This window comes from Cydia pomonella, chromosome 7 (assembly GCF_033807575.1).
Source record: "Cydia pomonella isolate Wapato2018A chromosome 7, ilCydPomo1, whole genome shotgun sequence".
Classification (NCBI taxonomy): domain Eukaryota; kingdom Metazoa; phylum Arthropoda; class Insecta; order Lepidoptera; family Tortricidae; genus Cydia; species Cydia pomonella.
Genome location: NC_084709.1, coordinates 23,115,929 through 23,132,884, shown reverse-complemented (window position 1 = coordinate 23,132,884; position 16,956 = coordinate 23,115,929). Strand labels below are relative to the sequence as shown.

The following is a 16,956-nucleotide window of genomic DNA, read 5'->3' as shown; positions in this document are numbered from 1 at the left end:
CAAAGTTGCTTATCTTGCTCTAGAGCATAAAGTTAAATTATCTATTACGACTCTTATTTACTTAGAAATAAAGTCCTAAATCTGCCGTACAAACTGCCCTGCTGCAAGTGGCGGCCAGCGCGCCCTCGACCCTGTTGCGGCTGTTGCGCGGGCCCGAGTACCATTTTCTTAATCTTGTATAAATAGTATAAACACAGTACAACAACCTAAAACATTGGATATTTCTTTTTATTTTCCTCGCAATCGAAGTGAAAAGCAAGGTATATAACTTGGGCTTATGCCCCATTTTATTCTCGACTTATATCATTAATTCTCGCTTACTTTCGGACCGATAAATTGCTTCAACTGAAATGGGTCACTTTATGCCCTAGTTGTGCTGTATTCAATGTCGTGAAAACGTGACAAAGAAACAGACAGATTAAGTGTCACGTTTATAATATTAGTACAGTTTAAACTCCATATAAGCTCACTCGATGTAACGATTCACTCCCTATCATCGATATTTGTTGGCTATAGTTGGTTTACTTAATACAGAGGCTTACGTGAGCGAATAACTCGCGAACGCAAAGCGGCGTGGCGCGGCGTGGGTGAATCAATCCTTTGATACCAATGGATGTGTCCTACGTGGGCGATCTCGTTGCGAACGCGAATGCCGTGGGCCGCCGCGCCGCGCCATCGCCACTTCGCGTTTGCGAGTTATTCGCTCACGTAAGCCGCTGCGTTAGTATTAATTTCTCTTTACTTATGTACTTGTGTTATGTAATTGGAGGAGGCCTTCACCTGCGGAGGGGTTCTTGCACTTGTATTGTATTGTATTGTATTGTATTGTATTCGGGCGATTTTCCGCAACTCGACGACTTGCGCCTATTTTGCGTGATATGTTGGGGGTGGGCTAATCCTGCCAGCCCAGCTCCTCGAGGAATCCTATCAAACCTTTAATGTTGAGTAGGACCTCGGGGAGGTCTCTCGGAGATCCGAGATGTTTAGCCCTGTATGGAGTCACTCCGCTGCATTCCAGCACCATGTGAGAGGCTGTTTCTTCTGTTTCCATGCATCCTCGGCACAGGGGACTGTCTGTGACACCTGTTGTGAAAAGATGTTTGTTAAATAGTCCATGACCTGTTATGACACTGGTTACCATACTCAGTCGGACCTTCCCTAGTTGCAGGAGCGCCCTTGTGAGTTTTCCGTTGATGCCAGGCATGGCTTCTTTTGCCTGTCTGCATCCAGCCTGGTTCAGCCAGTGTTCTGTGTGTAGTTTCCCTGTACGTGCCAGCAGCATTGAGCGTACCTTGCTAAACGGTATCGGAAGAATCGGTTCCGGACCAATCGCCCCCGCATACGATCCTTGCCTGGCAAGCTCGTCCGCAGCATCGTTACCTCGGGATCCACTGTGTCCCTTGATCCATTGTAGGGTGATCTTGTTATTATGACATACCTCCATTAGTCGTTCGTGGCAATCATGTATAAGTTTGGATGTAACTATATGGCTGTTTAGAGCCATTAAGACTGCTACATCGCTGCTGCTGCTGCATCGGAGAGTATGCGGATGGAGGATCCTACTACCTTCCTTGCAGTGATGGCAGCCGCCGCGTTTATGATGCCCATGCACTTGTTAGATTATTATTTATAAATTGTATTATGTATGAAACTGACCTGTTTCTCTGACTTCCAATGTTGATAAATATTCATTATTTAAACACTTAACTCAATATCACGCGAAGTTTACACAATTTGTGATTTATGTGGGTACGATACGAAACCACGGTTGATTAGAGAAACATGGATAGTGATAACTTTGAGACAGTAGTTAACCTACTAATAAGATTTGTTAACTATTTTAAAGTGATTATATTATGTATTAATATTACTTATTAGTAATTATGTATAACGGAGTTTATTGAAAAGATGTTGTGATCATTTTATTCTGCATTATTCGATAAATGAGAAGATACGTTTGTGACGTCACTTCTCGAACGACAAATGGCATGATTAACCAGTTGTGAGTGGCTGGTTAGCAGTGGATATAAAAGGGCCCGACCCATTTCATTTTGATTGATTCTCATTGTGATTCTTCGTTGCGCTGCAGCACTGAGTTAATCGTCGCCACAGGAATATTGAAAGTTAAGTAAATACTATGTTGATAATTATTTTAATGTTTATATACCTTAATGCTGAATTAATTATTAAATAATTCATTCAGACATATATTGGTGAATTATAAAGTATTAGTGATTGTATTTACTAGTTCTTGACGATAAAGTGAATAAATTTGTTTATTAACTATAATAAAAAGGTTTTATTTTTCAATTATATTTGTTCATTATTTAATTTATCATACTAGTAATTCAAATAGCATCTAGTTGTTGACGAAGGTTCGTAAATGATGAAGACGACACCAAATTGTACTTTAAAACCGTATATTGGTCTGAGCGATTAAATTACATAAAAAATAGGTACGTGTATCGCGAGCACTGATTAGCGGTGTGCGCGCGCGCTCTGGTCGAGAGCGCTGGAGGAATGAAATGCCGGCGCGCGATGAGGCGACGGGCCGGCGGTGGCGGCCCGCGGGGAGCGAGCGCGGGAGGCGGGGACCCGATCAGCGAGTCCGCGAGTGGGGCGCGTTAACAAGCTGGCCCCCTTGGACCATCCTGGTCCAATGTCAGTGGGAGCGGGCAGAGCCTGTTGTAGGCCCTTCTCAGCGTCCCTGTGGTGGTGGTGACGTCAGCGACGCGACTGACTCCGTCGTTGCCCGGGTAGACTGCGGTGACTCGCCCAAGCAGCCATCTGCTGGGGGACAAGCGGTCGTCTTTGACGAGAACCATCTCGCCAAGCTTCAGCTGGCCTCCATCCCTGCGCCATTTGTTTCGGACCTGCAGTTCTGAAATGAATTCTTTATAATACCGCTTCCAAAAATGCGCTTTTAGTGCTTCTATTCTCTGATATCTCGTTAGGGTATGTATCGGCGAGTCTTGCACCAAGGGAGCAGGTATCATAGTGAGCGTTCGGCCTATCAAAAAATGCGCAGGGGTGAGAGGAGTAAGATCTGACGGATCAGATGAAATAGGGGTTAAAGGCCTAGAATTAAGCAAAGCTTCAACTTGAACCAAAAATGTAACCATCTCTTCATAATCTAAGTGAGCCATTGAGGTAACTCGTTTTAAATGATGTTTTACCTGCTTAACTGCGCCCTCCGCCAAACCATTAAAATGTGGGCTATAAGCAGGACAAAATTTGAATTCTATTTCCTTTGTAGCTGAATATGACGTTATTTCTTCAGAATTATTTTTAAGGAACTTTGCTAATTCGTTACAAGCCCCTATGAAACAAGTACCATTATCTGACAAAATGGTGGCTGGTTTGCCTCTGCGGGCTATGAATCTATTTAAAGCGGCAATAAAGCCCATGGCTGTCAAATCAGTGACGAGCTCCAAGTGTACCGCCCTCACTGCCAAACAAACAAAAACAACTATATATGCTTTCTTCGTTTGACAACCACGACCCTTTCTGCTCGCTATCAGGATTGGCCCAGCGTAGTCACAGGATGTGTTAGCAAATACATATTCGGACTGTACCCTTTGCAGTGGCAAGTTGCCCATAATTGGCTGATGAGTTTTACCAGAGTATCTTAAACATGTAATGCAGCTTTGTGAAGTCTGTCTGCAAAGGTTACGGCCGTTAATTATCCAGTACCTGTGACGTAATGTTGCTAGCATCAGCTGTGGTCCAGTGTGCATCAACATTCGATGGTAATGGTGTACTAATATTTTAGTGATGTGATGCGATGCATGTAATAAAATAGGGTGTTTTGTGTTATAATCGTAATATGAACTTGCAAGTCTACCGCCTACTCGCATAATTCCGAAAGTATCTACAAATGAATTAAATTTCAACAGAGTATCTTTATGAGAAAGTGGGCGCTTATTTAGCAAACGCGAGAGTTGCTCGCTAAATTTGTCAGTCTGCACTTGTTTGCACAACATTTGTAAAGACAGATTAAGCTCTGACACCTTTAATGGACCTGTATTCTTGTTTGTTACATTTTTACAGTTATGAACGAATCTATTCATGTATGCTACAATACGTTGCAATTTACAAAAGTTTGAGTATTTAGAGGTAAAATTATCCTCGCATTGTTCAGTTGAAACGTGACATTGTATTTTGACTTCAGGCAAATTTTCTAAAGGTAAGTTTTGAGGTTGAGTAGGCCATTGTATTTCCGTTTCATGAAGGAAGGGCGGTCCTTCCCACCACAAAAGTGAATTTTTGAGGTTTGATGCGCTCTGACCCCTACTACCTATGTCGGCAGGGTTCAAGGTTGTGGGTTTGGGTTTTAGATTTCCAGCTACAGAGAACAGCAGCTCATCAGATTGACATGACCAAAGTAAACCTAAGGTTTTCGAGTGATTTTCTGTGTCCAATTTAAATAGTTCATCGCTACTGTTTTCTGCAACTAAATTATCAAGTAATGATGGTGTATTTGAACGCCACTTTCTTAAGTGAAAATGAGCACTTTCTAGTGTTTTAATGACGCCTCTGCATGTTTCTAACAGAGTGGCTTTGTCATCATTTCCTGAGATGTAGTCATCTATATAGAAATCGTGTAAGATTGTTTCACTTACATTTTTTTCTGCGCATTCTTGACCCAACTGTACAAGACATCTGGTGCGCTTGAATTTATGCTCTAATGCTTGAAATCGAAGTAATGCTTGTGCTTTAGAATCGCCCAAACATTCAGGAGATTCTTTTAATGGTATTGTGACAACAAACTTACCATCTGGGTGGCGGGTTGTTGTTTGTGTAAATATGCGTTCGCATTCACTCTCACCTTTAGTGTGGATTTGTTGAGTGGATGGAACTGATTCTAGTTCAAAAAACTTGTCTAGTTTTGCATCGAGCTCAATGTTATTGATTAGATTGCAATGGACTGTATAGGGTTGCTTTTGTTTAGAATTTTGTGTATGTATAGAACCTGCAACAAGCCATCCGAGTGTTGTTTCAACTAGGACGGGTTTTTTCTTGCCCAGGGATATGTGATTGTATGTAAGGCACTCCCAAAAGAGTTCTGCACCCAGCAGCATCTGCACCTCGGATGGCTCGTGAAAGTTCGGGTCCGCTAGGTGGATGTGAGGGGGAATAGTGAACGAATCACAATTTAGTTTGGTGAATGGAATCATATCAGTGATCTCTTGGACAACGAAGCAATTGACTTCTGCTGTGTAGTCTTGCGTACGTGAAGTTATGGTTACATCACAATGTTCGGAGATGCTTGATCTTTTCTTTTCTAACCCTGTGACGGATATGCTAGTGGAATAAGTAGGTAATTTTAATTTTGCTTGAAGATCTTTGGTAATGAAACTAGATATACTTCCGTTGTCCAAGAGAACTCTAACTTGGTGTGTGTGGCCATCATAGTCGCTGACGTTGATGACAGCTGTAGATAACGGTACACGATGGCTACCGAACGTGGAGCATAAAGCAGCACTGTTTGTAATTTGTTGTGGAGCTTGTGTATGCTCTTTTAGAGTTGGTGATGCTACACAATCATTAGGTTTGGATGTGGAAGACTTAGGGTCTGCCTTTGCTTGATTGTTCATATGTAGCATGGTATTGTGTCTTTGTGTGCAAAGCCGGCATGAGCTCAGCCTGCAACGTTGTTCGTCATGTCCTGATCGCAAACAATTTGTGCAAAGATTCAATTGATTCACTTTATTAATGCGGGATTCAACTGGCATTGTTTTAAACTTAGTACATTGATAAATTGAGTGATTATTTTTGCAAACAGGACACTTATATTTATACTGAGTCTGATTTTGAGCATGGTTTACAAGAAATGATTTAGGACGATTGTGAGTAATGTCGCTGTGTCGACGTGGTTTATTTAGTGTTTGTGCCTCCTCCATGGTTTCTAGCAAATCTGCGCGGTTTCTTAAGAAAGTGGTAAATTCCGTTAATGTTGGTAGTTTTTTAATATTATTGCGCTCGGTTTCCCAATCGCGCAAAGTGGCTGAATCGAGTTTGCTAGTTACCATGTGGATTATGAGGATGTCCCAGTGCTCTGTGGGTAAATTAAGAGTCTTCAAAGCCCTGAGATTTTTATTGACTAAATCTATGGTATTTCGTAAGGCCCTTGAAGATTCTTGAAGCACGGGGTTTATGTTAAATAATGCATTTAAGTGATTATTTACCAATATTCTATCGTTTGTGTAACGTTCACAAAGCAAATCCCATGCGACCTTATAGTTATCAGACGAGAACTCTAGTGATTTAATTACGAGTGAAGCACCGTCTTTCAATGAACTTCGCAAATAATGAAATTTGTGGATGATTGGAATTGATTGATTATCGTGTATGAGAGATTTGTAGGTATCATGGTATTCTAACCAGTCCTGATAGCGCCCAGAAAAGGTAGGTAAATGAATTGTAGGTAATTTAATATTTGGCCCACCTGTGAGTGCAGTAACGACATTGGAACCCGTTACCAGATTGTCCTCAGGCGCCGCAGAAGCAGCACCAGCCGCGGTGTGCCTGCTGAGCAGTTCCTGCGCAGCAGCCAAGGCACCAAAGTAGCTTGTCTCGAAATTTTCCCGTTCTGTGTGCTCGTCACCTGGAATTTCCGTCAAATTTTCTATATCAGTTTGAACTGAATCAAAATCATTGTACATATCTTGGATTTTAATGAATCTGGTATTCAGCTCATGATTTTGCAAATTATTTAGCGTATGGCATGACAAAAGAGGCTCTAAATATGATTTAAATATGGTAAGCTTTGATTTGAAAGAGGCACGTGTTTTTCTGAGATTTTTTAAATCCATTTTGGCAATGCGTGAAGTATTGAAAAAATCAAATTTTTAAAGAAAACAAAAGATTTGTGATAGAAAGTGAAAATTTAGTTAAAAGTTATAGAAATGGCGATAGAATTCAAATTTCCAGCTGCAATAGGAAAATGTGATTAGCAAGTGCTTAAATTAAAAAAAATGTGAAATAATATAGTGTGTGAAGCGATACGTAAATTTTGAAATTTTGCAAATAGCACGTGTGCGAGAGGCAATGGCGTGGCGTGGCGTGGCGGAGGCAGGCAGGCAAGCAAGCGCGAACACTGACGGAAGCAGGTGTACACGTGCACGTGCACGCTGTAGCTCCGGCCCCGGCACGGCTTGGTTACGTGTAGGTACAAATACGAACACGTGTAGATTTCTGAAATATTCCAAGTAAATATTAAAATATAGCAATGATGGCACACGGTTGGCACAAATGGTTGCAATACAATTAATTAGGCCTTGAAATGTGGTTACTAATTTTAAGCTAATTTTACGGAAACTGTAATAAAAATATCCAAAATATGAACGGGAATGTTAACCTTGATAAGAAAGCTTGTAAATTAAAAAGGAATATTAAAAAAATATTACGATTTAACTAAGATGTAGACTGATTAAGAGTTGGGTGACGTGAAACAGGAATGTGATTTTAGTAGCTAGAAGAGAATTAAATTGAAAATTAAAGAAATAAGTACCAAATAAAGGTGGTCAAATTATACCTGCGCAATAAGAAATAAAATAGGAACGACTCACAAATAAACACTGCAAACCCTTTTCCTGGTATGTGGAGCCGTTCTTGGTTTGTGGAACCCTTTTCTGGTTTTGAATGTCTCGTTTCTTTATTCTCGGGCAGGACGATGACTTCACAAATTTCGCTTTATTGTAGTAGTTGTAGCTTAGGTTGGCTCGCGGTGATTCACTCCGATGTTATAAAAATGGCGATTGTAGTCTCGGCCAGGCGCGCTATCTTCTTTGTGTTTGATGGACCTCGTCGAAACGGCGTCTTTAAAGTTGCTTTACGTCGAATCCGGCTCGAAACTTGTTGACGAAGGTTCGTAAATGATGAAGACGACACCAAATTGTACTTTAAAACCGTATATTGGTCTGAGCGATTAAATAACATAAAAAATAGGTACGTGTATCGCGAGCACTGATTAGCGGTGTGCGCGCGCGCTCTGGTCGAGAGCGCTGGAGGAATGAAATGCCGGCGCGCGATGAGGCGACGGGCCGGCGGTGGCGGCCCGCGGGGAGCGAGCGCGGGAGGCGGGGACCCGATCAGCGAGTCCGCGAGTGGGGCGCGTTAACACTAGTGATAGTTTTTAGCAGTTTCGAATCATTCTGAATCAAGGTAAATAAATAACTTGATGACAAGTTATGCCAAATTTATACAGTTAACTTAGTGTTATCAAGCTGTATTGTGAATTTAAGGTAATATTTACTATTAATTCTGTTTTAATTGATTATTTACATAGCAGCAGGGTTTGCTTTTATCTACTCGGACATCCATTTTAACTTATTATTCTAACATCAGAAGTGGGATAGTATTCAGCCTTACTTTAAAAAATGCTTATGTGATTTCAGAGAGATTTGGAAGCTGTGCAAGGCCTTCTGAAAGCGATCAAGGATGCTGTCTCCGGTGCTCTCGGAAAAGACGTGGACATTGCTTTGCCTACTTTTGACCCTGCTACAAGCGACAGTGGAGCAGAGTCCTGGTACACCTATAATGATGTAAATGTTAAAATTTAATTTTTTTATAGTAGTGTTACCTCGACATCCGAATCGCCTATATATTAAAAATAGTTTGCTGTACTATAAAACTGCACATAATGCGAAATGAATTGTCAGATTGGCCGAACGGTTTTTAGAGAGTTTAACAAACGGTAGATACCACCGTCCGAAAATCTACAGGATATACACCTTTTCATTATGGATTTTTTAATTATACAGAATTTTGAAAGATAAATTGATAAACTGTATAATCTTTTAGTTCTGACACTTGGAGACTTTTACACCTCTAAATAATTTGAGTTTTTTTTTTGTAATTTTTTTAAATATTATTATTATACTTTTTTTTGTAATTCGACGTTTTCATTTTGACGTGTAAAAGTGCCCTGGTGGCCTATTTACTGAATAAATGTTGAAGGTGCCATTGCCTAATAATGTTATGTCGGTAAATATACCTTTTATGATAGATTGGATATAATATAATTAAAAAGAAAACGCTGGTACGCCACATACTTGATACCGATTGGTCTCACTGGCAGCGTGTGAATGTGATCGGTATGTCTAGGTATGGTTTGGCATTTTTGATGCACTATTTCGGTATCCGCTGGTCGGTCATTTACTTGGTGTCAATTGTCTCACTAGCAGCGGGTGAATGTAATTGGCATGCCGAGGTATTTGGCAATACCCACATTTTTGATACACTTAATTTGGTATCCGCTGGTCGGTCATATACTTGGTGTCAATTGTTCTCATTAGCAGCGGGTGAATGTAATTGGCATGTCTAGGTATTTGGCAATACCCACAGATTCGATGATTGAATGGTGCTAAGATGTCTATTCAAGCAGTTAATAATATTGATTATATAATAATGTATGACATAGCATTATTGTTTATTAAGCATTGGTTTCAATCTAAAGAGTAGCGATTGAATGAGAGTAACATGTTTATTCATCCGGTCAATAATATTTAACATTGGCTTTACTTAATTAATGATGTGGTTGTCTTTCTTGAATTATGCTTTTAGTACTTCGGGAACGAAGTACACGTCAGTATGGCCGTGTTAGATTATTATTTATAAATTGTATTATGTATGAAACTGACCTGTTTCTCTGACTTCCAATGTTGATAAATATTCATTATTTAAACACTTAACTCAATATCACGCGAAGTTTACACAATTTGTGATTTATGTGGGTACGATACGAAACCACGGTTGATTAGAGAAACATGGATAGTGATAACTTTGAGACAGTAGTTAACCTACTAATAAGATTTGTTAACTATTTTAAAGTGATTATATTATGTATTAATATTACTTATTAGTAATTATGTATAACGGAGTTTATTGAAAAGATGTTGTGATCATTTTATTCTGCATTATTCGATAAATGAGAAGATACGTTTGTGACGTCACTTCTCGAACGACAAATGGCATGATTAACCAGTTGTGAGTGGCTGGTTAGCAGTGGATATAAAAGGGCCCGACCCATTTCATTTTGATTGATTCTCATTGTGATTCTTCGTTGCGCTGCAGCACTGAGTTAATCGTCGCCACAGGAATATTGAAAGTTAAGTAAATACTATGTTGATAATTATTTTAATGTTTATATACCTTAATGCTGAATTAATTATTAAATAATTCATTCAGACATATATTGGTGAATTATAAAGTATTAGTGATTGTATTTACTAGTTCTTGACGATAAAGTGAATAAATTTGTTTATTAACTATAATAAAAAGGTTTTATTTTTCAATTATATTTGTTCATTATTTAATTTATCATACTAGTAATTCAAATAGCATCTAGTGATAGTTTTTAGCAGTTTCGAATCATTCTGAATCAAGGTAAATAAATAACTTGATGACAAGTTATGCCAAATTTATACAGTTAACTTAGTGTTATCAAGCTGTATTGTGAATTTAAGGTAATATTTACTATTAATTCTGTTTTAATTGATTATTTACATAGCAGCAGGGTTTGCTTTTATCTACTCGGACATCCATTTTAACTTATTATTCTTACACACTCAGCTTGGAATACCGAGTTATGGGCTCCTAGCGGAGTGGTGATTGACATGTTCAGGTCTTCTGAGAAGGTTCCAGAGCCCGATCCGCTGTCTGTTTTGGACCCATCAGTGAAGATTCTCAGCTCCCGGGGATTGAGTCCTTCATGATTGTCGTCCTCATATAACTGTATTTTGTACCTTTTATCGAAGATAGCTTGTTTGTGAATCCGATCCGTGCCTGACCTAAGCACTGGAAATTCGTCATACACCTTTTCCAGGCATTTTGTGTGAAGAGCTCCTGTGATGTTAGACCATATTGCACTTTAAGTACAATTAGTCTAAAAAAAAAGTTAGTGTTAATCATAATCTAGATTTAGTGTTTTTAGCTATGTGAAAATGTATAGTCTTAGTTTGCAGGAAATAAAAGGCTTTTTAATTTTTTTATTTATTTTATGTACAGTACATAAGTAATAAGTAACTTACAATGAAAACTCCATATAGCGTCAAAAAAACGTCCGGTCCCTTGAGTGTCGCTATATATAGTTTACATTAGTTTAGATTCGATTTAATTAACACGCTTAATTTGAGATTTGCTGCATCCGTACCTAACTAGTGTGGTTCGGCTATCGGTCGGAGGATTCTGTGAATTTAGATTGTCTCGGATCGGGCTTCAAATACTATTGGAACGAAATATCTGCAGAGAACACTAGACTGCCATTAAGGAACTTGAGTTAGGTTTCGATATCTGTTTCAGTTGAATTTACTTGTTGTATTCACTGTTTGATTCAATTAAGAGGCTATCAATACCTAAAGCGCGCGCACTGTCTATTTGTATCGGAGTAAATGAGATAGGACTGTCGCATGTTACTGGGCCTGGGCAAGGGAATAATAAGATAATTATTTAAATAAAAAAGTGGGTTATTAGTATAATATTTTACTCGTTAGCGGTCTAGATATAAATGTTTTGAAATTGTGATTTTAATTGCAGACCCATAAGTCAAAACAATAAAGACATAGAACCATCATAGAACCGTTTAATTGTGATTTTAAGACCAATCTTTGCAATTATTTTCTATCGAGCCGATTTCGTTCAATCATGTATCGAGTCGAGTACAACCACGGTCTATGAAATATAATGAATATTATAACATATATTTTTCTTACTTTACTAAAACAAATAGTCTTTCTTAAAAAACTGTTTAAGTTACACCAATTTCAAGGACATTGGGTGTTGACAGCCCCTTAACTAAGTAAAGAAGTCTGACTAAAGCTAAATAAAAGCGGGACAAGTGCGAGTCAGACTCGCACACCGAGAGATCCGTACTATTTAGTATTTGTTGTTATAGTGGCAACAGAAATACATCATCTGTGAAAATTTCAACTGTCTAGCTATCACGGTTCATGAGATACAGCCTGGTGACAGACAGACAGACGGATGGACAACGGAGTCGTAGTAATAGGGTCCCGTTTTACCCTTTGTACGGAACCCTAAAAATTGCCCTACGGGAATTGTGCCGCGAGCGACTCAACTGTACCTAGATAACTGCGCGCATGTTAACAACGTCAATTTTTATTCGTTCAACGTAGCATTTTATATTAAATAATCAAAACTTTTAATGACCAATCAAAACTTTTTTTGGGTATTGGGTAGTATTCAAAGCTGCAGGTGGGGTACAGTTATAGGGAAGGGATAGCTCCAAATGAGGGGGGATTTAAATCTTCTCTGGTCAGAGGTGTAGGGTTAGAGCCGGTGTAGCTTTATTTGACGTTCATAAGCGCATTGTAATATACCTACTTGAATAATAAACTATCTTTATCACTAAAAGTTATCCCCACACTTTTCATTTCTGCCTACTTTTAAAAGGTCCTAAGTAGTATGTCAAAATGGTGTGGACCTCAGAGGATTTAACTACTTGTCTGTAATTTTCTGTACAAAACAGTTGGCACGTCAAATGTATGGCTATATTTTGTACGTTACGTAAAAATAGGCATGTCAGATAAACGTGAGTCCATATAATACATATGACTATTTTCCGAGGTTTTCCACAGAGGGGTAAGCTCTTAAAGGCCACTCCGGTTGTTCAATCCTCCAAGTGGTAAACGTATTGTTGCTATCTACCGGTTCCTGGTGGGTAACAATGAACCCGACTTTATTACGAAGGTTGTTTTTGGTATGTTGTCAGGAATGTTAAAACGTGTTTTAAATTTCGTCCCATTACATATATTATGTCCCTGTGCTCTGTATCTCTATAATTAGATCCGAGATCAGCTGACATATAATGTCCATAACAAATCCAGATCAAATTCGTAACCTGTTAATGCAATCAGAATAAACCTCCTGGTTCACCGAAATTAGTTTTTTCAATACAGTAACACAAACAAAGTACACATGTACTTACTTACGCGCGTAATAAGGCGAGAAATTCAACATTCCTATTTAATCTACGGCACACGTTTTTAATTTTAGCGAAAAAATGGTTTAGTAAGCAATGGTTATCTAAATAGCTAATGAAACGATTCGGATCGAGTGAAGTTTTTTCTTTTTCAATTGGTTTACAGGTAAAAACGATCGTGCCTTGAAATCACAATTCGCAATCATTGATTTGCATTTGGTCGGTTCTTCACAACACAGTTTCAGGTTACAAATGAATATCATTAGTATTCCGTGCCGGCGCTTCGGTAAAAGTTATCAAGGCATTACGTCCCGGCCAATGTCTAATGAGCAAGTTTGTTATTCTGAAACCTACAGTAGGTACACACAGACCAAATTAAATCTGATCTTCCAATGGCAAGGTTGTTACGATTTTTAGGGTGAAATTATAAGGTTTGGATAACTACATACCTTTAATATCTGAGTGTTAGTATTAGACTAACTATTTAAAACATTTTTTGTCTCACTGCACCCGCCTTAGTAAATTTTTGTTTGGCCCAGTGGTTGACTGGAAGAGTATGCCTTAAGGCATTAATTCCACCCTTTGTACTTTTTACTTCTTTCTACCAACTATACTGTGCAATAAAGTTTAAAATAAATAAATAATAGATACCTTTTAGTCCGCAATACCGCAGTTCTGTACCACCGACGATATGATTAAAATCGTATTAAAGTGGTGGATGAATATATTCCACAGACATCAGCTATTAATTTCGTCATTTCCCGCAATAGTGCATACCATAGCAATAATAATAATAATTGTTATTTATTTACAGGTAAACACCCATTTCTAATAACTATGTACAATGTAAAAATACAAAAAATAAAATAGTAAACAACGTAAAATTTACTAAAAAATACCTAAAATTAATAAAAATTAGGCAGTCATAGTCAGGATCATCGTCATAGCAATGCCGCGCAGCAATTTTGCAGTTTGGATTGCTGCAGGAAACGTCAAATTGAATATCAATATCTGCTGAGTAGCGTTGCAGCAATGACGCTGCTGCAGTCACGATCCGAATTAAGAGAAGACTTATTATATCCGTGAACAAGTCTTCAAAGCTCTAGTTGGACTATGATTAGATTTTGGACAAAAATCCTTGGTTCTTTACTACGAAGGGTCAAAATATAGTAGGGACAGGACGAGTCATTAGAATACCCGAAGTTTGGTTTTATGAAAAGGAAACCCAGTAAACGAGTCAGGTTGTGACAGATATTTCCAATACTTTCGATCCAATTACGTCCTGAGATACTGTTGTCACTTGTTTTTAATACATACAGGATGGGCAAATAACAAGTATACATTTTGTTTTTAAATCATTAAGTTCAAAGATTATTAAGTATTGTTTTTAAAATATATTATTCAAGTTTGGCATATACATGCGGAACCTAATGTCTGACATATATCCACCACTGATATCAGGCGAATGTTGAGCCCTCATCGCAATTTTCTGCATATTTTCGGACGTTTCGTCGTTATCTTAGTAGATTTGTGTCGGATGGACGGTTTTAATTGTTTGAATTTCATCAACTTGTTAGCATAGACCCGTAATTTTAGATAACCTCACAGAAACTAGTCAGGAGCTGCAAAATTTGGGGAATTTGGGTGCCAATCACTGTCACTGTTTCTCGAAATTAATCGAGGAAATAATGTATTTTAAACAACACAAACATTTGAGAAAAAAATGCTTGCTGCTAGAGTTGGACATTTAACAGAAATTATCTTCCGTATAAAACTGCCAACCCTGAATAATATATTTATGAAAAATATTTAGTAAATTTTTCACTTAATATAATTAAAATTAAAAAACAAAGTTTATGACTCTTATTTTCCCACCCTGTATAAAAATCTATAATGCGTTTCGCCTTAATAAATAAAATTTCTGAAATAACGTTCTAAGTTTACTGAAACTTTTAATAATCAGACTGCATGCCCGACTGCCACACCCTCGCCGGGTAGACAGTAAAGGGCTCTTAGCTTTCAAGTTGAAGGAATTTATCTATAGCCCTGCCCAGCTAGAAAAACTAGAAAATTTCATTGGAGATTGAGAAAAAACCATCTATGTACCTGTGTCCGAGGCAAATAATACCTAAATGTTTAAAGTAATTATTACCACAAGTTTAGAGCCAAAGTGAACGGTAGTAGTACTAAAACAAGGTTGATTTTCATTTAATTATTTTTATGTAACTAGTGAATTTTGTCACTTGATGAAATACAATTGTACTATTAGGAAACAAATATAATTATTTTTATGAAAGTGTTTTATTTGTGTTTTTTGAAGTAGAAACACTACTATATACATTAGAAACTGTAATAAATGTCATAATATATATGTCGCAGTACGATAGATAAAGCCTATATATATACGGCATATAACTATATCCCTAGGGATATAACTATACCGCCGCCGCACCGCCGCACTCCTACCTACAATTATTTCACTAGACTTAATCCAGTAATATAACTATATCACTAAACTAAAGCCGTATTATAGTTATATTCCTAGTAAGATAGTAATAAATCGCTTTCGTATAACTATGTTACGACATATAATTATATCCCTAGGGTTATAACTATATAACGGCTTTATCTATCGTACTGCGACATATACAAAGGAAAAAGTGACCAAGGCCTGCAGTACCCAGGGCGCCGTAAGCTATTAAGGAATTGAATATATTTCGGAAAATTCGACCCATGTCGCTGTGATCCAGATGGCCGAGCGGTTTAAGGCATCTAGCTGTCGCGATAGCAGAGGACGCTCTGGTTCAATTCCAGTCTTGGACATTCGAGCCCTTGGTCACTTTTCCTTTGTATATGACATTTATTTCTGTTTAAAGTGTTGAATGTTGTCCATCCATAAATGCAGAAGACATATCAAAACATATAAGACATATCAAATACTTTTTTCTTTCACAGGGGTAGCAGTAGCGTCATCAGTGTTCACAATCACAGCCATGTCCGTGGACCGGTATCTGGCCATCACGCAGTCTCTGCGCCAACCCTGGATGCCTTCAAGACGAGGAGCTTGCAGTCTTCTTGCCTGCTTGTGGCTGATATCTCTGGCCATATTCGCCCCGCTGCTGGCGGTAGCTGCTGTGGAAAGGGAGATGGTGCCCATGCTTGCTAGGACGAAGAATGGATCGGTTGGTATTATAATACGGAACTAAAAATATAGGCATATAGGTAAATGGACCAGCATTTAATCAACATGAAATGGCTGCATGAACTCTGGATGCCCTCAAGATGAGGACATTGCAGTTTTCTTATTTGCTTATCTAGCCATGTTCGCAGCTGCTGTGGAAAGAGAGATGATGCCCATGCAAATAACGAAGAAGAAGATCGGTTAGTATTATAATTCAGGACTAACATGTAATATATGTATAAGGAACAGCATTTAATCAACGCGCAATAGCTACTTGAACCCTGGATGCCCTCAAGTCAAGGTGTGTGCAGTCTTCTCGCGTGCTTATAGCTGATATCTCTGGCCATGTTCGCATCTGCTGAGAAAAGGGACATGGTGCCCATGCTAAGACGAAGAATAGATCGGTTATTATTAATATTATTATAATACTGGACTAAAATGTAGGTGTACGAGTGTATGTAGAAGGACCAGCATTTAATCAACTTGGAATAGCTACATGAACCCTGGATGCCCACAAGTTGAGGAGTGCGCAGTCTTCTCATTTTTCGTGTTCTAGTACCTGATATCGCTGGCCATATTCGCCCCGCTGCTGGCGGTAGCTGCAGTTAAGAGGAAGATGGTGCCCATGATGTCTAGAACTAAGAATGGTTATATTTAGAAGGACCAGCATTTAATCAAAATGCAAAAGGTATAGACAAACAATGGTACATTTGATTATGTACGTATACTATGATCCCTATGGCAGTTCCTCTAAGTCCCTTTTATATTAAAAATCGAGCAATAGTTAGAAGAACCCTAGATGCCCTAGAAATAGGACTATGTCATCATATTT

The 16,956-nt window shown here is 38.5% G+C and overlaps 2 protein-coding genes across 2 annotated transcripts in view; one reads left to right on the top strand and one right to left on the bottom strand.

The window, feature by feature from the left end:
* LOC133519531 (gastrin/cholecystokinin type B receptor-like) overlaps positions 1-16,956 on the top strand; it is a 142,969-nt gene that overhangs the window by 25,368 nt on the left and 100,645 nt on the right. Inside the window, exon 3 of the mRNA XM_061853536.1 lies at positions 15,899-16,125. Within this exon, the coding sequence (XP_061709520.1) occupies positions 15,899-16,125 (227 nt within the window). The remainder of the gene's footprint in view (positions 1-15,898; positions 16,126-16,956) is intronic.
* Positions 2,800-8,142, bottom strand: LOC133520173 (uncharacterized). The gene is made up of 2 exons (XM_061854544.1): positions 3,177-8,142; positions 2,800-2,881 (listed from the first exon to the last, which is right to left on the bottom strand). The coding sequence occupies exons 1-2, from the start codon at positions 6,813-6,815 to the stop codon at positions 2,837-2,839; spliced, it is 3,684 nt and encodes a 1,227-aa protein (XP_061710528.1). The 5' UTR covers positions 6,816-8,142; the 3' UTR covers positions 2,800-2,836.